General features: G+C 36.3%; 1 protein-coding gene across 2 annotated transcripts; it reads left to right on the plus strand.

Moving 5' to 3' along the window:
- The first annotated feature begins 1,315 nt into the window (after positions 1 to 1,315).
- LOC110806127 (PH, RCC1 and FYVE domains-containing protein 1) lies at positions 1,316 to 19,624 on the plus strand. Of its 2 annotated transcripts, XM_022011776.2 has the most exons (10): positions 1,359 to 1,730; positions 1,917 to 2,192; positions 7,045 to 7,131; positions 7,640 to 7,729; positions 11,170 to 11,250; positions 11,439 to 11,600; positions 11,700 to 13,808; positions 15,414 to 15,560; positions 17,768 to 18,042; positions 19,135 to 19,624. In XM_022011776.2, exons 2-10 carry the CDS (start codon positions 2,145 to 2,147, stop codon positions 19,223 to 19,225), a joined length of 3,090 nt encoding a protein of 1,029 aa, XP_021867468.1. In that variant the 5' UTR covers positions 1,359 to 1,730; positions 1,917 to 2,144; the 3' UTR covers positions 19,226 to 19,624. The 2 variants fall into 2 exon arrangements, with proteins under 2 accessions (XP_021867459.1, XP_021867468.1); XM_022011767.2 differs by having other exon boundaries at positions 1,316 to 2,192.
- The last annotated feature ends 52 nt before the right edge of the window (positions 19,625 to 19,676 follow it).

A 19,676-nucleotide genomic window follows, 5' to 3' on the forward strand; every position in this document is an offset into this window, starting at 1 on the left:
TGTCATTTAAATGTTCTGGAAATTTTTAGTCACCTAACAAAGCCTTCTTTTGAGAAGGCAACATGAAGCATCTCCATCCATGAGCAACAATATAAGCTACCACTCAAATAGACCTGATCAAAATACAGGTCGGTAGGGTTGCGGCCTTAAAAATTTATCCATTACATTAGATCGGGCCGAGTCAAGCTTTGGGCCGAATTTCGTGTGTCCAAAACCAACTATTTCTTGGTAAAAATAGCGGCCTTTTGGGTCGGGTCAATTTTATAACTAAAACTATAATTTTACGTTGTCCTAAACCCGCAAAAATATCAAAAATCGGGTTGGCTAAGAAATCGGGCATAAAAATTCTGCCCAAAACCCGCTAAATTCAGGTCGAGCCACCGGACCAGGCTCATGTTGATCAGCTCTACACTCAAACTACTTCTTCCGCTTCGCAATAGATGCATCATTTCTTTTTTCACGTATTCCAACATGCTTCTTTGAACATGAATATCTCTAATTGCGTGTAAGTAAAAATTATAAAAAATTGATATTTGGAATCCTCACATTGATACGAATTTAACAAGATCTCACTTGACTATGTTTGTTTTTACATAATGTGAAAGAATAATTGTCAAAGTTAGTTAATGAATATTGTCCAAAAGTGATGTACCGTATTAATAAAATTAAAAGTGGTCTATAATAAATATTGTACACCGTTGTAAAAGTTAACTAAAAATGCTTAAAAGTTAATCCGATATATGTAAAAGTTAGCTATAAAAAGTTATAATTTTTTTATAAAAATTATTTCTTAAAAATCACTAATAATGTATAAAATTAATCATTTAACACTGTAAAATATCTATCTATCATTTTTTTCATAATATAAAAGTCAATAAAAACATATTAAAGATACAAAAACTGGATTATGATTAAAAAAAACTAGGTAAAAATAATTTTAATATACGATAAATTTATTGTACACTCTAGCATGCAAGACCTTTATTTTTTAAAAAGTAAAAATAAAAGGAATACAAATGTTGTGGCTTGGCGATTTGCGGAAGTTCTAACCAATTACGGAGTGCTCCATAGAACATGGTGGGCACTTGGTGATCCCTTAAAAATTAAAATGCAGGATCACGTGAGATTATGACAAATAACAAACAGAAAACTTAAAAGAAAAGCGGGAAAAACAGTAGCTACAGTAGACCCCCACTAAAAAACAAAAGCATCAAAGTGGGCCCAATATCTATTCTTTAAAAATTTGGGCCTACTTTGTCAATGAAAAGACAACATAAATATAGCCTGGGGAAGTCCAAATAAAGTCCAGGTATCTTATGTGGCACCCCAACCAACTCTTTTTAAATTAAATTAAAATTAATTTAAAATTAATTAGCAAAGTCGACACTTGTTCAAAGTGTCGATGCTTAGTTCTTGTCACATTTTACATTTGTTGCACACACCAGAGGTAAGGGGAGGGAGGTGAGAGAAAACACACACAACAGAGGGAGAGAGAATTTAGGTATTGTATACTTTACGTTAATCAAATTCGCTAGATTTTTAGATTTTTAGATTTTTCTGAGTTTTTGATCGGGAAAAAAAGTCAGCAGTTTTGACGGATTCGTAATTTTTTTTGCATTTTTTTGAAGCTTCGAAGAAGTCAAATTGGTTAAGGTATTTGAAGATTTCTTCATTTTTTTCCCCTGGAGGAGTTTTGGGATTGTTTTGGTGAATTTTGGATTTTGATTGAGGTAAATGCAGAGCTTATTTGTGATTTTAAGTAGTTAAATTTTGTTTGAGTTGAGTTTGAGGTGATTTTGATATTAGGGTTTACGGATTAGTGAGATAAAAGAGTTTCAAGAGTTGATTTCTGGGCTGATTTTGCATTTTGGAGGATATTTTTACAATTTTGAGTGTTTGGTGTTTTTGTGGAGTAGGTGAGCTGGAGAATAATGCGTTTTGGAGTTACATTATGATGATGATGATGGCTTACACAAATTTTGGGGTAGAAAAGCGATGATGGTTAGCATAATTGGCATTGTTATTATATGGGGTTAGTAGTCAATTCACTGAATTTTAGGTTTAGTATTAGGAGTTTTTGGATTGCTTCAAATGGGTGATTTGAGGCTGGGGAGATCACAACGACACTGGATTTCGCAACGTAGATGGGTGATTCGCATAGGGGTGGACCCGGGGAAAGGGACATTGAACAGGTAGTTTTCTCTTCCCTTTTTCGTTTCAAAGAAGGGGGTTGTATAATGTGATTAGTTGTTTTGTGCTATTTGAAATTATTTTGTGTTGGATGTTCTTTGCTTGGTATGTTGTATAAGAAATTAATATGTCATGGTTGATTAGCTCATGTTTTTTGCTTGATATGTTGAATGTTTAGTACTTCAGTTTGTAAATGGATGATTTACTTTTCATCTTATAACAAAAAGAATCCCAACCGGTAGTGTGGAAGTTTATGTTTTAGTGTATACTTATCATGGGTACGAAAAAGAAACACAGGCTTTTAATGTGAAAGCTAACACTGAAGCGAGTTGCAGCGTTGCTTCAATGTAACCTCTGATCATATGGTATAAGAAGGGTCTGAGGGAGTGAGGGTAGCACATTGTAACATTTGGTGATTTAGGTTGAAGAGACTGCGAATTTTCTAGAAATGAGTACTGAGAGTGTTCAAAGGACTTTTCTTTATTCAAATGCAGTTAGGAAGGCAAAGTTGACTGTCAATTTTCTTCCCCTTCACTTGATAGGGTAGTACGTGCTGATGAGCTCATAAAATAGTCGTAGACATATTTGCTATTATCCCCTTAGCTACTTTTAAGTTTTTGAAGTATATATTTGCTAACAGGGGAGTTTCATGGCTGCGGAAACATTTGGGTTTTGATCTTCCCTCTATGAACACATATCCAACTACCAAAAACTTAAGTGGTTGCTGGAAAATTGTGCCTATGATTCTATAAAGTTCAAAATCAGTTCCTTTTTCTCTTCTTTTTTTTTGCTAATGTTATATTGGGGAGATCATCTGAAGTTCTGAACTTTTCCGTATGCAGCATTATGGTTTGATATATGATATCTAAGTCCCAGTTACTTGAAAATTCTTTATCTTCATGCCAAAGTTAAAGAGGAGGATTATTTTGGGATCAAAAGAGCATGCCAATTTACGCTGGACACCTGTAAGAAAATATGTTTGAAAAGCACCCAATGCTATGGACTGCATAGAGGTTATAACTTAGAAATGCCACACGCAAACCTAAACAGGCTCATAATTAGTTCCTTAGAGAATTTTGTATGGAGGTGCTGCTTAGAGTTACAGGGGGCTCCTAATCCTATTGCATATAGCTGAGTTAATAGAAACATGTATGAAGGAGCTGAGATCAGCAGGTGACTGCTAAATGAAGGTAGAAAGCACTTCATTGTTGCAAGTTGCATAATGCTCCAAAAGACTGTGCTGTGTATTACTTGGGTACTCGTTTTTGTGTAATGTAATATAAAAGGTAGCAATGAGTAGTAATTTTGGAGATATACCATTATACCTTAAGAGTCAGAGGGTTAGTCTGTAGAACTAAGACGGAGCATTTGGATATGTATTTCCAACTTATAAATCAAGGTTGTAGGAAACATCAATACCTAAACTTTAGAACACGGAATGCAATACTCTACAATTCGGGATGTTTTCATTATTCGTTTTTTGGATGATATTAAGGATATATGAAGACAAAATATGTTTCGAGTAGATTTTATGTTAAGCAAAAAGCTAAACAAACTATTTGGAAAGTGTGGGACCCTGGATTTTTTCTGCTAAGGCTGTAATTAGATCTCGAGTTTATGAATTTAGGGATAACTATAGACGAAGACAGGAGCTGCTAATAAAGAATTTAATGAAGATTTATTGACCTGAATTTGCTTCAAAATGTACTAAAAAGGAGACAAACTGAAAGGATAGATCTAATCACAGTTTTAGCCCTGGAGAAGCACTTCTGCGACTTTCTATCTCTTTTTCCATTTTTCCCTAGCGCTCTCTTTTGCGTAAAACCCCCCTTTTCGGTCATGGAATAGATGAAATAAGGATTGCTTGTTTATTCGGTGAAACAGTTGAGATGAATCTGAGGGCAAGTGAGTGAAATTAATGAATGTGCAAGACCTGCCCATTTCAAGGCCTTCACTCAACCCTTTAGACAAATGAAAAATAAAATTACACAAAAGATTCATTTTTGCACCCTAAAAGACTAATTTTGGTCTATATTGGCGAATTTAACACACGAGATCTACTCATAACCAACATTTACCATTTCAATTGAGGGACGCAGCAAAAGCTAGATTCGGTTTTTATGATATGTATCTTATTAATAAAAAATGGTGTCGATCATGAGTGTTCTTTTTTCTAGTGCGAATGAGCCACAAGAACATTACAAATTACAAATGGGGGATGGGGTTCGAACCCGTGACCTATAATCAAATTACAAATTACACAAGCCCTCATTCAATCATGGGCGTGAATAGTATGTCAATGAAAGAGTATAATCAATATTCTACACAGTTATAAGTATGAAGATTGAACTGACTATTTTGTTTGAATGTATGTGTTCATAGCTTTCTACTCCCTCCATTCCATATCAATTGCCGCTTCAACTTTTTCGGATGGACTTTGATTGATAATTTCTTTTAAAATTACATCGATATAATTGGTAGAATTTTGTTAAAGAATACTCTTACTTTAATTATGACATCAATATCCTCTTTTCACGTTTCACAATACATGCACCATTTTGACTTTTACGTTGCCAACAAAACAACTTTGACTGTTAATAATTAAATTATATATTAGAAATAATTATTATATGTTAGTTGAGTAGGAACACTTGACAAGAGGGGGGGTGAATTGTTTCTTGGGAACTTGGGTAAGTTTCTTGCGGAATTTAAACAATAAAGAGACTGAGAACAATGAGCGAAGAAAGATATAAAATGGAGGAACCTTCTTGACCCTAATCAAGAAGAACCTCACTACTCTTTTGTATTAATGCAATAACTCTATTACAAATACACTCTTTAACTCGAGTTCCTCTCGAACACGAGTTCCCCACAGCAATCCCCTTCGATTACTGTGCTACTCTTTCTCTCTCTGACTTAACTCTAAGTCGCTCCTTTTCTCTTTGACTTAACTCTAAGTCACTGTTTCTCTCTTTGACTAAACTCTTAGTCGCTCTTTCTCTCTTTGACTTAACTCTAAGTCACTCAAGGATCACTCAATCCTTAAACCCAAAATACAATATGATTGATAGATTCTAGTACGTAATAAAGCTTATAGTAATAAGGAACTCAAGGAACACTCTATTTTGCCAACTGATTCTTTTAAAACGTTTAAGCTCTTTAATATAGATTTTGTAGAAATCAGTTGTGTTTTGAAAAGCCAAAACTCTTCTCCTTTTATAGGAGAGTTTTACCTAAGGTTAGGTACCCATGTTCTCCTCAACTACCCACTAACTGTTACTGCTCAGTAACATGGGCATAGTTGGAGAGAAACAGGGAGACCAAATCAAAACACTAAATGCACGTTTAAACAGAAATACATGGGAGAGTTTTAAGGATCATGGAAAATCTTTTGCTTGAGAAACAAGGAGAATGAAAACAGAATCCTATGTTTACATTTATTAATTAAATTCATTTTATTTATTTACATAGATTTTCCAACTTAAAACTCTTTTATAATTACAGTTAATATATTTCAATTTAAAACGTACCAAAATACTTAGGTTCCTTTCGTTCCAAATTACGTATAAACAATATTAAATACTTACATAAATCCTAAACATAAACTCATATGTTGTAGTCTTCATGTTGCACCTTTAGAAGCTTCACTCGAAGTCTTCCCAATTTGTTCCTTCTCTGGAACATCGAGGATCCACATAATATATGAGGATCTCGCCTTAGGAACTCGCCTAAGGATCTCGCCTTTGTAAACTTGCTTTATGATTATATCTTCAATGTAGTGTCTGACATGGATCAATTACTTGCTTATATTCCACGTTGCTTAGTTTATCCAACTCAGGATCTCCTTAACTTAGCATTATCCCTCTAAGGATCTCGGAACCTATTATGCAACATAACTTAACCAATTGTCAGGAGTTTGCTTTGTCATCATCAAAACTTTAGGGTCAACATTATATATTTTTTTCTGTACTGTACATTGATATTAGACCAACAATAAGTAAAACTATGAATTTATTTTTTCATATTAGTAAGAAATATGGTCAATGTTAGTATGTGAATAGTTTAAAAACTAAAGTAAAAACATGGTTCATGTTTTGTGAAACAGAGAAAGTATTGAACTCTATAAATTTTGTCAATATATGACGAGAGAAATCAGCGGTAAGTTTACGCTCAAAAAGAGAGTAGGTTATTAGTAATGTTTAATCTTGGAGGAAGTAGGTTGGCTAAAAGCGTCCTTAGCATATCACCTAGATATGTTGGTCTATTAGTGTCAACCCCGTTGGGTTCAAACTGATAATTTGAACACAGGGTATAGTGTATCAAAAATACCAAGCTAATTTTGCGTTGACAATGACAGATCAGGAAATGCAATGAACTTATTGTTTCCTGCCCAAGAAGGGAGCTATTAAAGTACTGATATGGCATCTTTTGAGTGACCCATGTGAAGAGAGTCGTGTAGCAACAGAAAGAATGAACACAGGCCGGATCAATGCCGAAACCTTTTCTGGCTAGATCTGTGGAATTTGATTTTCTTCTTAGATGGTTTTTCCATAATTAGATCACTTTTATGATTGTATAGGAGTAATTTTGTTTATGGCAGCTGCTGAAATCTGATAGTGCTTAGTTTTTCACTGTAGTAACTAGTGCTTAGTTAAGAAGCAATCATTGGTTCTGTAGTTAAGAGTTTGTCCTTTTAATCTCAATTACTTTAAATCAATCAAAAGATTTTGGAATACATTTTCCTCAAGATCTGTGTTATGGATGATATACAGCGTTTTTGAACCTGTTTTCTCTTGTAAGTTGTAACCATGGGTTCGCCATCACTAAATATTCTGACTTTGGAACCGTTTTCAGGCGGTTACTGCATTGAAGAAAGGGGCAACTTTGCTGAAGTATGGGCGAAGAGGGAAGCCTAAGTTCTGCCCATTCCGGCTTTCTAATGTAAATTTTTTTTGCTTGTTTTCGGTGCTTGACACATATTAATGACACAAGCAAACAACTATGTAATAATGTTTCTGTATTTCTAAACTGATGCATTACATCATATGTACTGAAGGATGAATGACTTGATATTCTTGACAAGATCAAATTTAGATATGGGTAAATAGCTTTCTTGCAAGGCACTGAAGATATATTGCACTTTAAAATAATATATTCTCTCTCATTTCTCAAAAATGGTGGTCTTTTCTTTGTTCAGCATTACTGGATAATATCTGCTTCTGTCCTACCTCTATCTTCACATACCTTCCACGAAAGTCAAGCAGTGGTTTTATCTTTTAGACTTGATTTATTAGAGAAGCTGGGTTGATCTATTAGGGAAGCTGGGTTGATATGCTAGGGAAGCTGTGTTGATTTTTAATCTTAGGGAAGCTGGGTTTATTTACTTTTTAGCATTCATTTTTAGACTTGTTGCATAAATTCTGTTGACTCTTTTGCTTTGTATAACCAGGATGAATCTGTATTGATATGGTACTCTGGGAAGGAGGAGAAACAGCTTAAAGTCAGTCAGATTACGAGGATTATTCCTGGGCAGAGAACTGTAAGTCTTATCCCCCATCTCTAGCCAATTAAAGAATTGTATAAGTCAGTTGGTGCACCAAACTTAAACTACACAGAAGAAATCACCGTAGAACTCGTGGGCTTTGGATTCTGATCGATTAAATCAGAGTTTGAGTTAGTTGTATCTTGGTCCCAATTGTTGTGAGGTATCAAACAAGTCTATGCCTTGTGAACTATAAAAGTTATATGCATGCTGTCTTCCTATGTTTTATTCAAGGCAGGAGTCTCTTGAAAGATACTAGGGTACTGCTGAAACCTACTCCCTCTGTCACCAATAGACTTCTAGCAGATTGGGGATGTGTGGCTTTGTTTTATCTTGCTGTGCATGTTGTTTATATTTTCTCCGTTGTTCCCTTTGATTGGATTATTCATAGAAAATTTCACATTTCGTATAAATTTTATTGTTTTTTTTAGCTTACAGTGTACGCCTATTCTCTTATATGGAGTAACAAAAAGAAAACTTGTGCTACTTTAGTGACTGAAGGCTATGGTGGATTTTTTTTTTAGTATTCTGGGGTTTGGTGGAGGCCAAAACATGACCTGGATAGAGGGAGTTAAGAATGACATGAAGAAAGTAGGTTTACAAGAGCACGTAGAACTAGATAGAGGAAAATGGAGGAAGAGGATCCCCTGGATGACCACGAGAAATAAACTCTTGAATCATGCAACCGACCCACTCTTTTGGGAACAAGGCTTTGAATGTCTTCTTCTCAATAACTCTTTGCCCCATCTCCATCTCCATCCCCATCATCATGAAATTAGTTTTTTCCTTTTTGTTTAGGATGATTAAGTTACTGATCGATTCACTATGTTTTTGAAATATTGGAGATTGTAAACGGAACCGGGAATGTGTATGGGGAAAGTTGTTCTATGTTGACGGGCATCGCAAATGGCTAGTCATGCAATTTCATCCCTTATTAAACGGGTTCATTGAAATGTTTTATGTTTCAGTCTTTTGGAAAAAGGAAACTATGTTGTGTTTCATATTTCCTTGTTCTTGTTGGTTTCATTTGCTTTTGGCCAGATGCTTTATGATATAAAATTTTGGCTCAATCTGATACTTCTTTCGTCCATGAAGCTGAAGAATTTAATCAAACCGGTACACACCGGTAAATGTTGTATGTCAGCTTCTCGGCCAATACGATATGAATCAGCCACATTTTAATGTCTGGCTTCAATTCTGATCCTTATTTTAGTACTTAAAAAGAAGTCGTGTAAAATAGTTTGATCTGAAGCATTAATTTAAATAGAATCCCAATAAAAAGACCGGCTGTATCCGTGGTTTAGACAAAAAAAGGGGATTTTATAGTGTGATTTCTGAAAATGTAGTGGATTTTTTTTTATGGAACATACTCCAATTTAATGTGGCAACTGATAGCTGGAGTGACCAGCCATTTTCCCCTGTACACTATTACTTTATTTTCGAGTACAAGATTGTGTAAGGGAACGTGATTTGCTACCTAGATTTGTAAATTAGGCCAAAATGTACCCCTTTCTTGCATTAATCCGCCTTTCTTGGTTTGCAGGGGGATTAGCAAGTTTATTAACATCCCTGTAGGCTGTAGCGCCCCCATGCAATAGGCATGTACTTGAATGTACACTTTTCTTGAGTCAGTGAGTGTCATACGATTCTTAGTTACTTAATTCTTATCGGACTCTTATGTATGCTTCTTTCCATCTGTCAACCTAAAATGATGCTCGAGTCAGTTCTGTGTTACAGTGACAGTGTATTCATTGGCTTTTGAAGATGCATGGCATTCAGTAGCAGATCAAAGATATTTCTTCACTTGGGGCTCCAACATGTATATTTCAAAATATAACAAGAAAAAAATTGTCAGGACTTCAATATTTAAATTTCAAAACATGACAAGGAAAAAATGCAAATATAATAAATATTAATGCAGCCCGTTTCTAATAAGTGATCTGTTTTACAATTTTGTTAAAGATATGAAATATAATCATCTTAGATACTTAGTATATATTACGTACCTTATTACCTTGTGAGGGAGAAAGTAGATGGCGTGGTAGCACTTATTGGCTGTGGTTCAGTTGGGGGAATGAGATACACTGCTGTATATTGGGTTGTCAGAGATATCTACTAATTTATGGGGCTGCATATTATAATTTTCTTCAAGTTTATTTTACAAGGGTTGTTTTTGGTGTTTCTCCCCTTCATACCATCTGTTGTTGCAACTTGCAAGTGATTAAGAATAGGTCATGAATGTTTGTTGCTTGAGATTTAAGCAAGTAATTCAGTTGCAGAGATGATGTATCAATCTACTTGGTAAACTGATAAAATTTATATTGATTGTCAAACATTGATGTCCCTATTGCTCCATTACATTCTTCCTTGTGGTGAAGTTTTCCCCTTGTAAATCTATACCTTTTTCATCGGAACTATATATTCTTAAACTGAAAACAAGATAAATAAAGCATGGAAAACGATTAAATAGCAGCACTTCAGCAGCTGCAGCAACTATAATACAGCAACAACAACAAAAAAAAACCATAAGTATCTATGTCACTGAATTAAGTTCTAAAATTTTCAGATGCACACAGCTTGACTCCTAAGTCAAATAATTTCTCTCTACAAAATAACGGGCAAGTAATATGAACTGAATTTACACTCAGTCAAATACCAACTTAGTTTACATTAATGTTCTCTTGCAAATATTTTCTCAATTATTTGGATCAACCTCGTCAGTTTCCAGCTTTAGAAGCAAGGGTGCCTTTAAAAGTGAGGGCTTAGGATTAACACTAATGGCATCCGTCAAAGCGACGGCTGGGTTGGATATTTCACCAGATGCTTTGTTGTGCTAATAGTGAGTTTTATTCACATGTTTTTTTTACCAATTAGAAGTAGCGAGTTAGTTTGGACAAGGAGTGTTGAGTTTTCCCTTTAGAGATCGTGGATTGGTTACAGATATGTTTTAGAGGACTTGTAGGAAATAAAAAGTTAAGTTATGCATGTGAGCACAAACACACACAGAGTCACCTTGACAATCATGAAGCAGTCACGTATAGTAATATACTAATATACCTTAACAATCATGAAGAGTGAAGGGATGGAAAAGGGAAAATGCATATTGAGTTTGCATCTAGACAAGAGGAAAAGAGAAGATCTACTTCTTGTCAGCTACTTTGACCATAGAATTCTGTTGTTTTCTATTAAGTATCATATCTTCACTCACTTCTAAAGTTCTAAGTCCTGCATTTGTTATTTCATCCCAATACTTCTTGGCTGTTGGGTCCACCATACCTCTTCCTCCCTTGCAGTCCCTTGAGATAATCTTCTCACGTCTTAAGCATAAAAAAATGTAGGAAATGAGTGGCTGAGATGCCTTCTGACTTTAGTTGTTTATTATTGATATAATTTTTATCCTGAAAATTTTAATTGAAGTAATTTTCCTCCATTTTCAGGGAGTTTTTAAGCGGTACCCCCGTCCTGAAAAGGAGTATCAATCATTTTCTCTTGTATACAATGACAGATCTTTGGATTTGGTGAGTCATTTATCATGAACGTTAAAGATTTTCCAAAATTTGAATTTCAGGATCCATTTGTTATCATTTCTGGTAATTCATATTGTGTGTGTAATTTCATGTGCACATGCAGAATGCATTAGTTTACTTGTTGAAATTGAAAAGGGGTTCCTAATATTCTTATAATTGTTGTTCTGGCCCTTTGATAGATATGCAAAGACAAGGATGAAGCTGAAGTCTGGTTTGTTGGTCTCAAGGCACTAATTTCTAATAATGGCTGGCGTAAGTGGAGAAATGAAGCGAGGGAGAGTAGTACATCATCTGCCGATGGTTCAATTACTCGGAGAAATCATCAAACATTTGCATCACTTGTCTGTTCCAAAACTTTCCTAATTTGGTATAGCATATATTGGAACATGAACAATCTTCCAGTTATGACTTATTGCATGTTTGTGTTTGAATTACATTAGGATGCTGGGAGTGCTGTCTGTCAGGTGCCTCTTGAGAGTCCTCCACAAACTGGGTTGGGAAATGCATTCTCCGACATAATACTGTATACTGCAGCATCCAACAACTACAGTCAGGTTGAAGCATCTACCTTTGTTACTGGCTTACCACTATCAAACAATGTAGAAAATTTTACAGGCCGAAATTCATCATCTGAAAGTGTTCGAATTAGTTCATCAAGTATGTTAAGTTCATCAAGTCAGGGATCTTTTCTTGATGATCTTGATTCCTTGGGTGATGTTTTCATATGGGGAGAAAGCATCGGTGAGGGCATCATGGGTGGTGGCTCCCTTGGAGTTGTACACAGAGGCAAGTTTGATGCTAATCTGCCCAAGGCAATAGAATCAACGGTGGTCCTTGATGTTCATCATATAGCCTGTGGTGTCAGGCATGCAGTGTTGGTTACCAGGAAAGGGGAAATCTTCAGTTGGGGAGAGGAGTCAGGAGGAAGGCTTGGGCATGGAGTGGAAGTTGATGTTTCCAATCCGAAGCTGATTGAAGGTCTTAGTGGCATGAATATTGAACTAGTTGCATGTGGAGAGTACCATACTTGTGCCATTACCACATCTGGTGATCTTTTTACATGGGGTGGTGGTACCTGGAATTCTGGTATGCTTGGACATGCTAGTGAGGTAGGTCACTGGATACCTAAAAGAGTAGGTGGCCCTTTAGAAGGTAGGCACGTATCTTTTGCCTCTTGTGGACCTTGGCATACTGCTATAATTTTATCAACTGGTCAGCTATTTACATTTGGAGATGGTACCTTTGGTGTCCTTGGCCATGGAGACCGAATAAGCTACAGTGTTCCAAGGGAAGTTGAAGCCTTAAAAGGACAACGAGCGCTAAGGGTAGCTTGTGGTGCTTGGCATACTGCTGCAATTGTTGACAAGCTGGAAACTGAAGCTTCATTTGATAAATCTTTCTCAGCTTCAGGGAAGCTTTTTACCTGGGGTGAAGGTGATAAAGGTCAGCTTGGACATGGTGATAAGGAAGCTAGACTGATCCCTGAGTCTTTAGAAGCGCTGACGGATACTTTCTGTAAAGTAGCTTGTGGGCATGATTTTACTGTAGCTCTCACAACCACTGGACGGGTTTATACAATGGGCAGTACTGCTTATGGACAAATAGGATGTCCTGCAGCTAATGGAAGTATCCCAGTTCGTGTTGAGGGTAAGATAGCAAACAATTTTGTAGAAGATATTGCCTGTGGTTCTCATCATGTTGCAGTTTTAACATCTAAGGCGGAGCTCTTCACTTGGGGAAGAGGTACAAATGGGCAATTAGGTCATGGAGATAATGGCCACAGAAATGAACCTACTCTTGTTGAGTTTATGAGAGATAACCAAGTGAAGAGTGTAACATGTGGATCCAATTTCACTGCCGCGATCTGTTTACACAAATGGGTTTCGGGGACTGACCATTCTACATGTACTGGTTGTCATAACCCATTTGGTTTCCGGAGGAAACGTCACAATTGCTACAACTGTGGGCAGGTATTTTGCAAAGTATGCAGCAGCCGCCGATCTCTGAAAGCTTCTTTGGCTCCAAACATGAATAAGCCTTACCGGGTTTGTGATGATTGCTTTGTGAAGCTGAAGAAAGCAACAGAAAGTGGAAACATGCGAATCCCTAGGCCTGTCAGTAAAAACAGTCTTCAAAAGTCCAATGAAGGAGCAGAAAAGGAAACATTACTTCCTAAATTTGCGGGACTCTCATTTGTCAATTCCCTGAAAAGAATTGATAATGATCGTTCAAAGGGTGGTATCAAACCAGGAAGAGTAGAGAGCTCCATTCTTCCTACTTTTGGTGGGATCTTTCAACCTGGAAGCAGTCATCTATCAAGCACTCCATCCCCTATTTTTGGAACCTCAGATAAACGAGTTTCAGCTTCTGCTCCTGGTTCTAGAATGAATTCTCGGGCAGCATCACCCATTTCACAAGGGTGCAGTCCAGTTAGATCATCATCGTTAATCACTTCCATTAGCGTTCCTACGTCACCTGAAGTTATGGCCCCAAACTCAAAGCATATGAATGATAATTTGAGGCAAGAAGTTGTTCAATTAAGAGTAGAGGTGAGCCTTTTTATAAAGTATAGCTGTCCATACTGTTCTTCTGATATTATGCTTCCTCCGCTCCTTAGTATTTGCACTGCATACTAATTTGGCATGTCCCATATGTTTCCAAGATTTTTATTTATAAGATACTAACACTTAACATATACATACTGAGTTTTGACATAATAGGCAATGTAACATAGGTATACTGTGGAAATACTATGGGTGGAGGGAGTATATGACCTGTATGCTATGACAGTGTGCTTTTTTAGAAAGAAAAAAAATATATATGTTAATATATAGTTGACCATTTCGTTTTCTCGTGTTCCTTTTCGGCTATATTCTTTATATCTGAAAACCCCTATCCCAGTTTATTGGCCCATGTCTGAATTTGATCCAATCATTTTTTTAGTCGTGAAATAAATTCTACAGCCCTTAACTGATTCTTATCTGAACAGACCAGTGTTATGTAAACTTAGTTTTCTAGAAACAAATAATTTTCTAGAATTCTAGGTGAAAGAACTAGGCTTATAAGTTATAACTGAGCTAGTTGTACATACTATACTCTTGAACTTTTTTGTATATGACTAAAATTATTAAGTGTTCCTCTGACTGTAACTTGTTATTATTCATCCTTTACAGGCCAGCTACAAATAGTATCATTCTCTCCGGAGAACAGATTCTTTTGTAATTTGTACTTTAAGCAATTAAAATGCCTTTTAGATCTACAGTTACTTTTCTATAGCTAAGCAATCTCTCTCTTTTTACTTATAATCATATAATGTGGTAACAAGTTGTGTGCAATATAAGCATCTATGACCCCCACGGCCCCACTTATAGGATGAGCAAATGCTACGTGCATAAGACTGACATGAAAATCGACCCTATTCAGCAGGCATTCAAATCTACTAATCTTTTAGGTAGTATAAACTATAAAGTGCGGCGAGCCTGTCTTTGGAACATGTAAAGTTTGTGACATATCATCAATTTTTCCCGTAAATTAATTTCAGGCGTGAGTGCATGATGTGTTCGCTGCGCTGAAAAGAACAATTAATTCCAGATAATGAACATATAGTTCCAACTTCCAAATACAAGAGCGTTAATCTTCATTCTTTTTAGCATTAGAAGAACATGTAGGTGTAAAATATGTTCATGCACTTGTAACTTTTACTAAAAAGAACATGGAAGTATGATAAAAAGAACATGTGTGTGTAATAAAAAAATGCAACTGAGAACATTGTTTCTTGTACCTCATGCTCTCGGGTGTAGGATCTGAGCTTTGGCTTTTATCTTATAAACATTTTGCTTATGTGGTCACGTTGAATACCATAATTATTCTATGGACCCGGGATCATGATGCATACTGGACAACATTTTTTGAACATGCTGATAAAGACTATTGAACATAAGGAATAACTTTATCAAAAATCAGCAACATATAGATCTTGAACTTGTAGCAAAAATTTCTGAACATAGAGAATAAACTTCAGTAAAACACATCTTCAACGAATAAATTTTGATCATAGAGAAAAAATTTAATTAAACCAAAACAACAATGAATAGATTTTGAATATACTGCTCTGAAATTTTCCCTGCATGTTCTAATTATTGATCAATTATTAGGTAGCAAAGCTTACTGGTGACAATAAGCTTCTTGAAGCTGAACTGGAGAAAACAAGAAAGCAGCTTAAGGAGGCCAAAGTGATAGCAGTTGATGAGGCTGAGAAATCCAGAGCTGCTAAGGAAATCATCAATTCCTTGACTGCGCAGGTTGGTTGCACATCAATTAGCATAGTTATATCAAAATCATCATGCTGTCCCTGTAGACGCAAAATTTTCCTTTCGGAAACATACTTGCAGCATCTATTAATACATCAATCCTTTGTTGTTTTCCAGTAATTGATTTTTTCCGCACTTTTGTCATAACGCACAATTATCTTGACTGTGTTGACAGTGGCATGGTTTCTTTTTCTAATATTATTAGTAGAAGGCGTCCCTTGGAGTTTGCATGAGAAAATGGCACATGTCGGTTGGGTATTTTTATTTATTTCTAAACACTTAGTATAGCTACATATCATGGTATGCTTGATATCTGTTTTAAGATTGGAATATAGGCTTTTAAAAAGCTTATAAATAGGTTCTCTTTATGACTTGAATTTTTTAAAAATGATACTCTATAATTTAAAATGATAGGAGTATAGGACATGGAATGCATTTTTTAAGCTATATAAGTAAATAGCCTTTAAAAACTTCTGAATATGATTCGTAGATTCTTTTTCTTACTCGTATCCAGTTTTAGTATCTTTTATTGTCACTTTAACCTGTCCTTGTCTTTGTTCTTTCTTAAAAATATGGTTTTTTAAATCTTAAAAATTCCCGATTTGATATTTTGATTGTTATTGGAGTTCTATAGGTAAAGTGACAATTGTATTGAGGAACAATAATTCATCTTTCTCGAATTTGGTAAGAAAATTAAGGAAAACTAATAAAAGAGGTGTGATGACTCCTTAGTCTTTAGGTAACCAAACAAATAAACGAGGCTTCATTAGCAAGCATTTTATAGCTGTGCCTTTTTGTGTATAACAGCGGGTGCGGAGCTGTGGGTGGTGGTGGGGGGGGGGGGGGGAGGTGGGGTTTCTGGTTGAGGCCTTGCCCCCACGGCCCATCTTCGTGGACCAGCAAATTTCTTAGCTAACCCCTTAAAAAATATAAATAAAAACAAATGGTTGGAGCCTTAGAACAGCTTGCACGCATGGTCACAGGATCAATCCTTGATATTCATGAAAATTGGTTGTTTATTTCATTAATTTACAGGTTTGTTGCCTTCCCCTTTTCTCCTTTTCTTTTTTAGGGCATGCTTGGACTGGGTGTAATGGATTATGGGGGTAACAAAAGTCAAACCACCATAAAAAAAAAAGAATAATGAAGGTGAATTGAGGTGGTTGTAAGGAGGGAGGTATGGTGGTATTGTGATGAGAAGTTGTGGTAGTGGTGGTGTTATGAGGAGAAGGGAGGAAGGGGGAAGTTATTACCCCCAAACGAGGGTAATAATCACCCTAGTGGGATGGTGGGTAACTATATTTCCCCCATAATGAGGGTATTTGTTCCCCCTTTCCTTTAATTTTCTTCTTGCCAACACTAACTTGTTCTCTTTGCCACCACTTCATCCCCTCATCATCACCTTCAATCAATGTTACTCCGACTCTTCATTTTACCTCAAGTACCCATGTCGGACCCTCAACCCTCCGACATGGGTACGGACACTCCGACACTTCATTTTCGACTTAAATCCTGGATTTTTTTCATAATATAGCCGAGTCAGACACTTGGACACGTACCCTCAAGTACCCGTGTCGGACCCTCAACCCTCCGACATGGTTACGGACACTCCGACACTTCATTTTCGACTTAAATCCTGGATTTTTTTCATAATTTAGCCGAGTCGGACACTTGGACACCTACCCGTGTCCGACACTAGTACCCGAGTCCAAGTAACATAGCCTTCAAATCTTCAATTACCTTATTTTTTTTAGCTTGACTTTTATTGCCCCCTTAATGCATTACCCTCAATCCAAGCATGCCCTTACGGTGAATCTTTTCCCTCTTTTTCTTGTCTAGGAAAAGATTAGAAATGTTTTCAGTCATCTCTAATCTAATTAGCAATGCAACCAACATTCTTATTTATTTATTTGTTTTCTCGAATTTTAATTATTTAATTACGGGATTGTCCAATATTTGCACTAGACTACTTTATATATTACAATCGCATTTAAGTTTTTCTAGTAAACGAAAATTCAAGTAATATTTATTGCATAAGAGCCTCCCCTCCCCCAAGCCTAAATTCATGGCTTCTCCCCTGTATAACAGTATATGTCATGTAAGGTCCTGAGATGCAACTTTTGGGCTATTTCTTAAATAAGGCAATTATACTCCTAACTGTGGTGGTTGACTCATGGGTTGTGAAAAATGTTCTGCAGTTGAAAGAGATGTCTGAGAAGTTACAAGGAGGAAAAGGTGCAAGCAGCAAACTAGATTTTTTTGTGCAGTACTCTGGGTCCTTTAGAAAGGTCTCTGATGAGAACCTTTTGTCTCCTAAAAACGAGTCAAGTATTAATATGGATGCCTTAACAACTAATGGAGCAAAGGCACAGCCTGAAAAAACAGAGCGGGTTGTACAAGATGAGCCTGGTGTTTACATAACTCTTTCCTCCTTACCAGGAGGCAGTAATGAGCTCAAGCGTTTGCGATTCAGGTACTACTATTTAAATAACTTCACATGTATTATACCATATGTATTGAGCAACAAACTTGCATTAGGTCCTTTCTTCAGGGTAGCGTATTCTCTATGCTATCTATGATAGTAGAATGTCATGCTCTTTCTCCTAATCTATGCGGAGAGGCGGAGTTGATGGAATATGCACTAGTAAGTGAGCATGTGACTAATGAGTATGAGTGCATGACCGTGCCAACACTTGTCACTCAATCTAACTAGTCTTTGTCAGTTGGTGCATGTTCTCTCTCTGCCTCTTTTAATTAACTTCCTATAAGGTGTTAGTTTTAGAACTTCTTACTTATTTTCTTTCGTTTTTGTGTTAATTTTTTTTTCCTTTCTTCCCTTGCTCTATCAGTCTATCCTACTTAGTGGACTATGCTCTCACTCGATGAACCCACGCCCACCCTCACTGATTCCCCAACAGCCATCACTTACCCTCTCCATTCTTGACCTAGCTCCATGGGTAAGGGTGTAGTGGGTCTTTTGTGTTTTTAAACTGTCAAAGAGTTGGGTTCAAATAATATTATGCCCGCTATTGTTCTCTTCACCTCATTTTCACTTATTTTAGGTCTATTAAGATGAGATAAGATAAAATAAGGGCCATTAAAAGGTCAATAAATTCAAAAGGCACCTTTTATAACTTCCAATAAGGGTCAATAAGATAAGATAAGATAAGATAAGTGAAATTCAGTTGAAGAGAATGGTACCTAAGTTGCGAAAGCACTGGAATCTTTGGGGTTACAAAATTGTTAAATTATAGTCCTTTATTGAAGCAGGACCATGTTGTGATAAAAGGATTTTCATTGGCTCTTTTATGGACTATTTTGTTCCTTCTGTTTCATGCACTCCCTTTCTGTCTCTCACAAATACTATGTAGGATCAATCTGGGAGTTTTGTGATTTGTCTATTCTTTTTGGAGTATCTTTTGAAAGTTCTACTGTGAGGTACATTGATTTCACTGGTGGACGGGGCAAATTTCTCAGTGCAAATGTAGTTGCTTTGTTCTTGATATCTTACATTCTTCCTGGAACTCTAATTTGGAGCTCATTGAGAAGTTTTGTTTGTTTTCAGCCGCAAACGTTTCAGTGAAGGACAAGCAGAAAAATGGTGGGCTGAAAACAGCAGCAGAGTATGTGAGCGCCACAATATACGGAATCAATAATAGGTATTTCACGACTCGAGTTGACATAACTTGCAGGCTTTCCCCTTGGAGTTGCAAATCAGTTTAACTATGGCAGACAAACTAGCACGAACATTGACAGGAAAGGCTGAACTCAGTACAGAAAGCCCTATAACACACCCATGCATATGTCGAAATGGTGAATTCGCCTTCAATTTCAACAGCGGTTTTAAATCTTTTTTTTTTTTTTTATCAAATTAACATCCATTCTTTGCCGCCATTGTGATTGTATAGTTAGACGATCGGTTAAATGTATTGAATCGTTGTAGCTATTAGTTTTGTATAGAACACTAACAGGTAATGTTTGTTCACACTTGGCTGTAAACTCTTTTGCTTACGGATGAAGTGGGGAAATGTAATTTTGTTATATTGTCGGGGCAATTCTGTCATTTTCCGCTGTACAGGGTTCATTGTCTTGTCGTTCCGTGTATCT

This window comes from Spinacia oleracea, chromosome 1, assembly GCF_020520425.1.
Source record: "Spinacia oleracea cultivar Varoflay chromosome 1, BTI_SOV_V1, whole genome shotgun sequence".
NCBI lineage: Eukaryota > Viridiplantae > Streptophyta > Magnoliopsida > Caryophyllales > Amaranthaceae > Spinacia > Spinacia oleracea.

Excerpts from the sequence above, each read along its gene's own strand:
- LOC110806127 (XM_022011767.2), top strand. The coding sequence starts at position 2,145 with ATGGGTGATTCGCATAGGGGTGGACCCGGGGAAAGGGACATTGAACAG. Across the intron at positions 15,561-17,767 it reads TCAATTCCTTGACTGCGCAG|TTGAAAGAGATGTCTGAGAA; the intron begins GTTGGTTGCACA and ends AATGTTCTGCAG. Across the intron at positions 18,043-19,134 it reads CTCAAGCGTTTGCGATTCAG|CCGCAAACGTTTCAGTGAAG; the intron begins GTACTACTATTT and ends GTTTGTTTTCAG.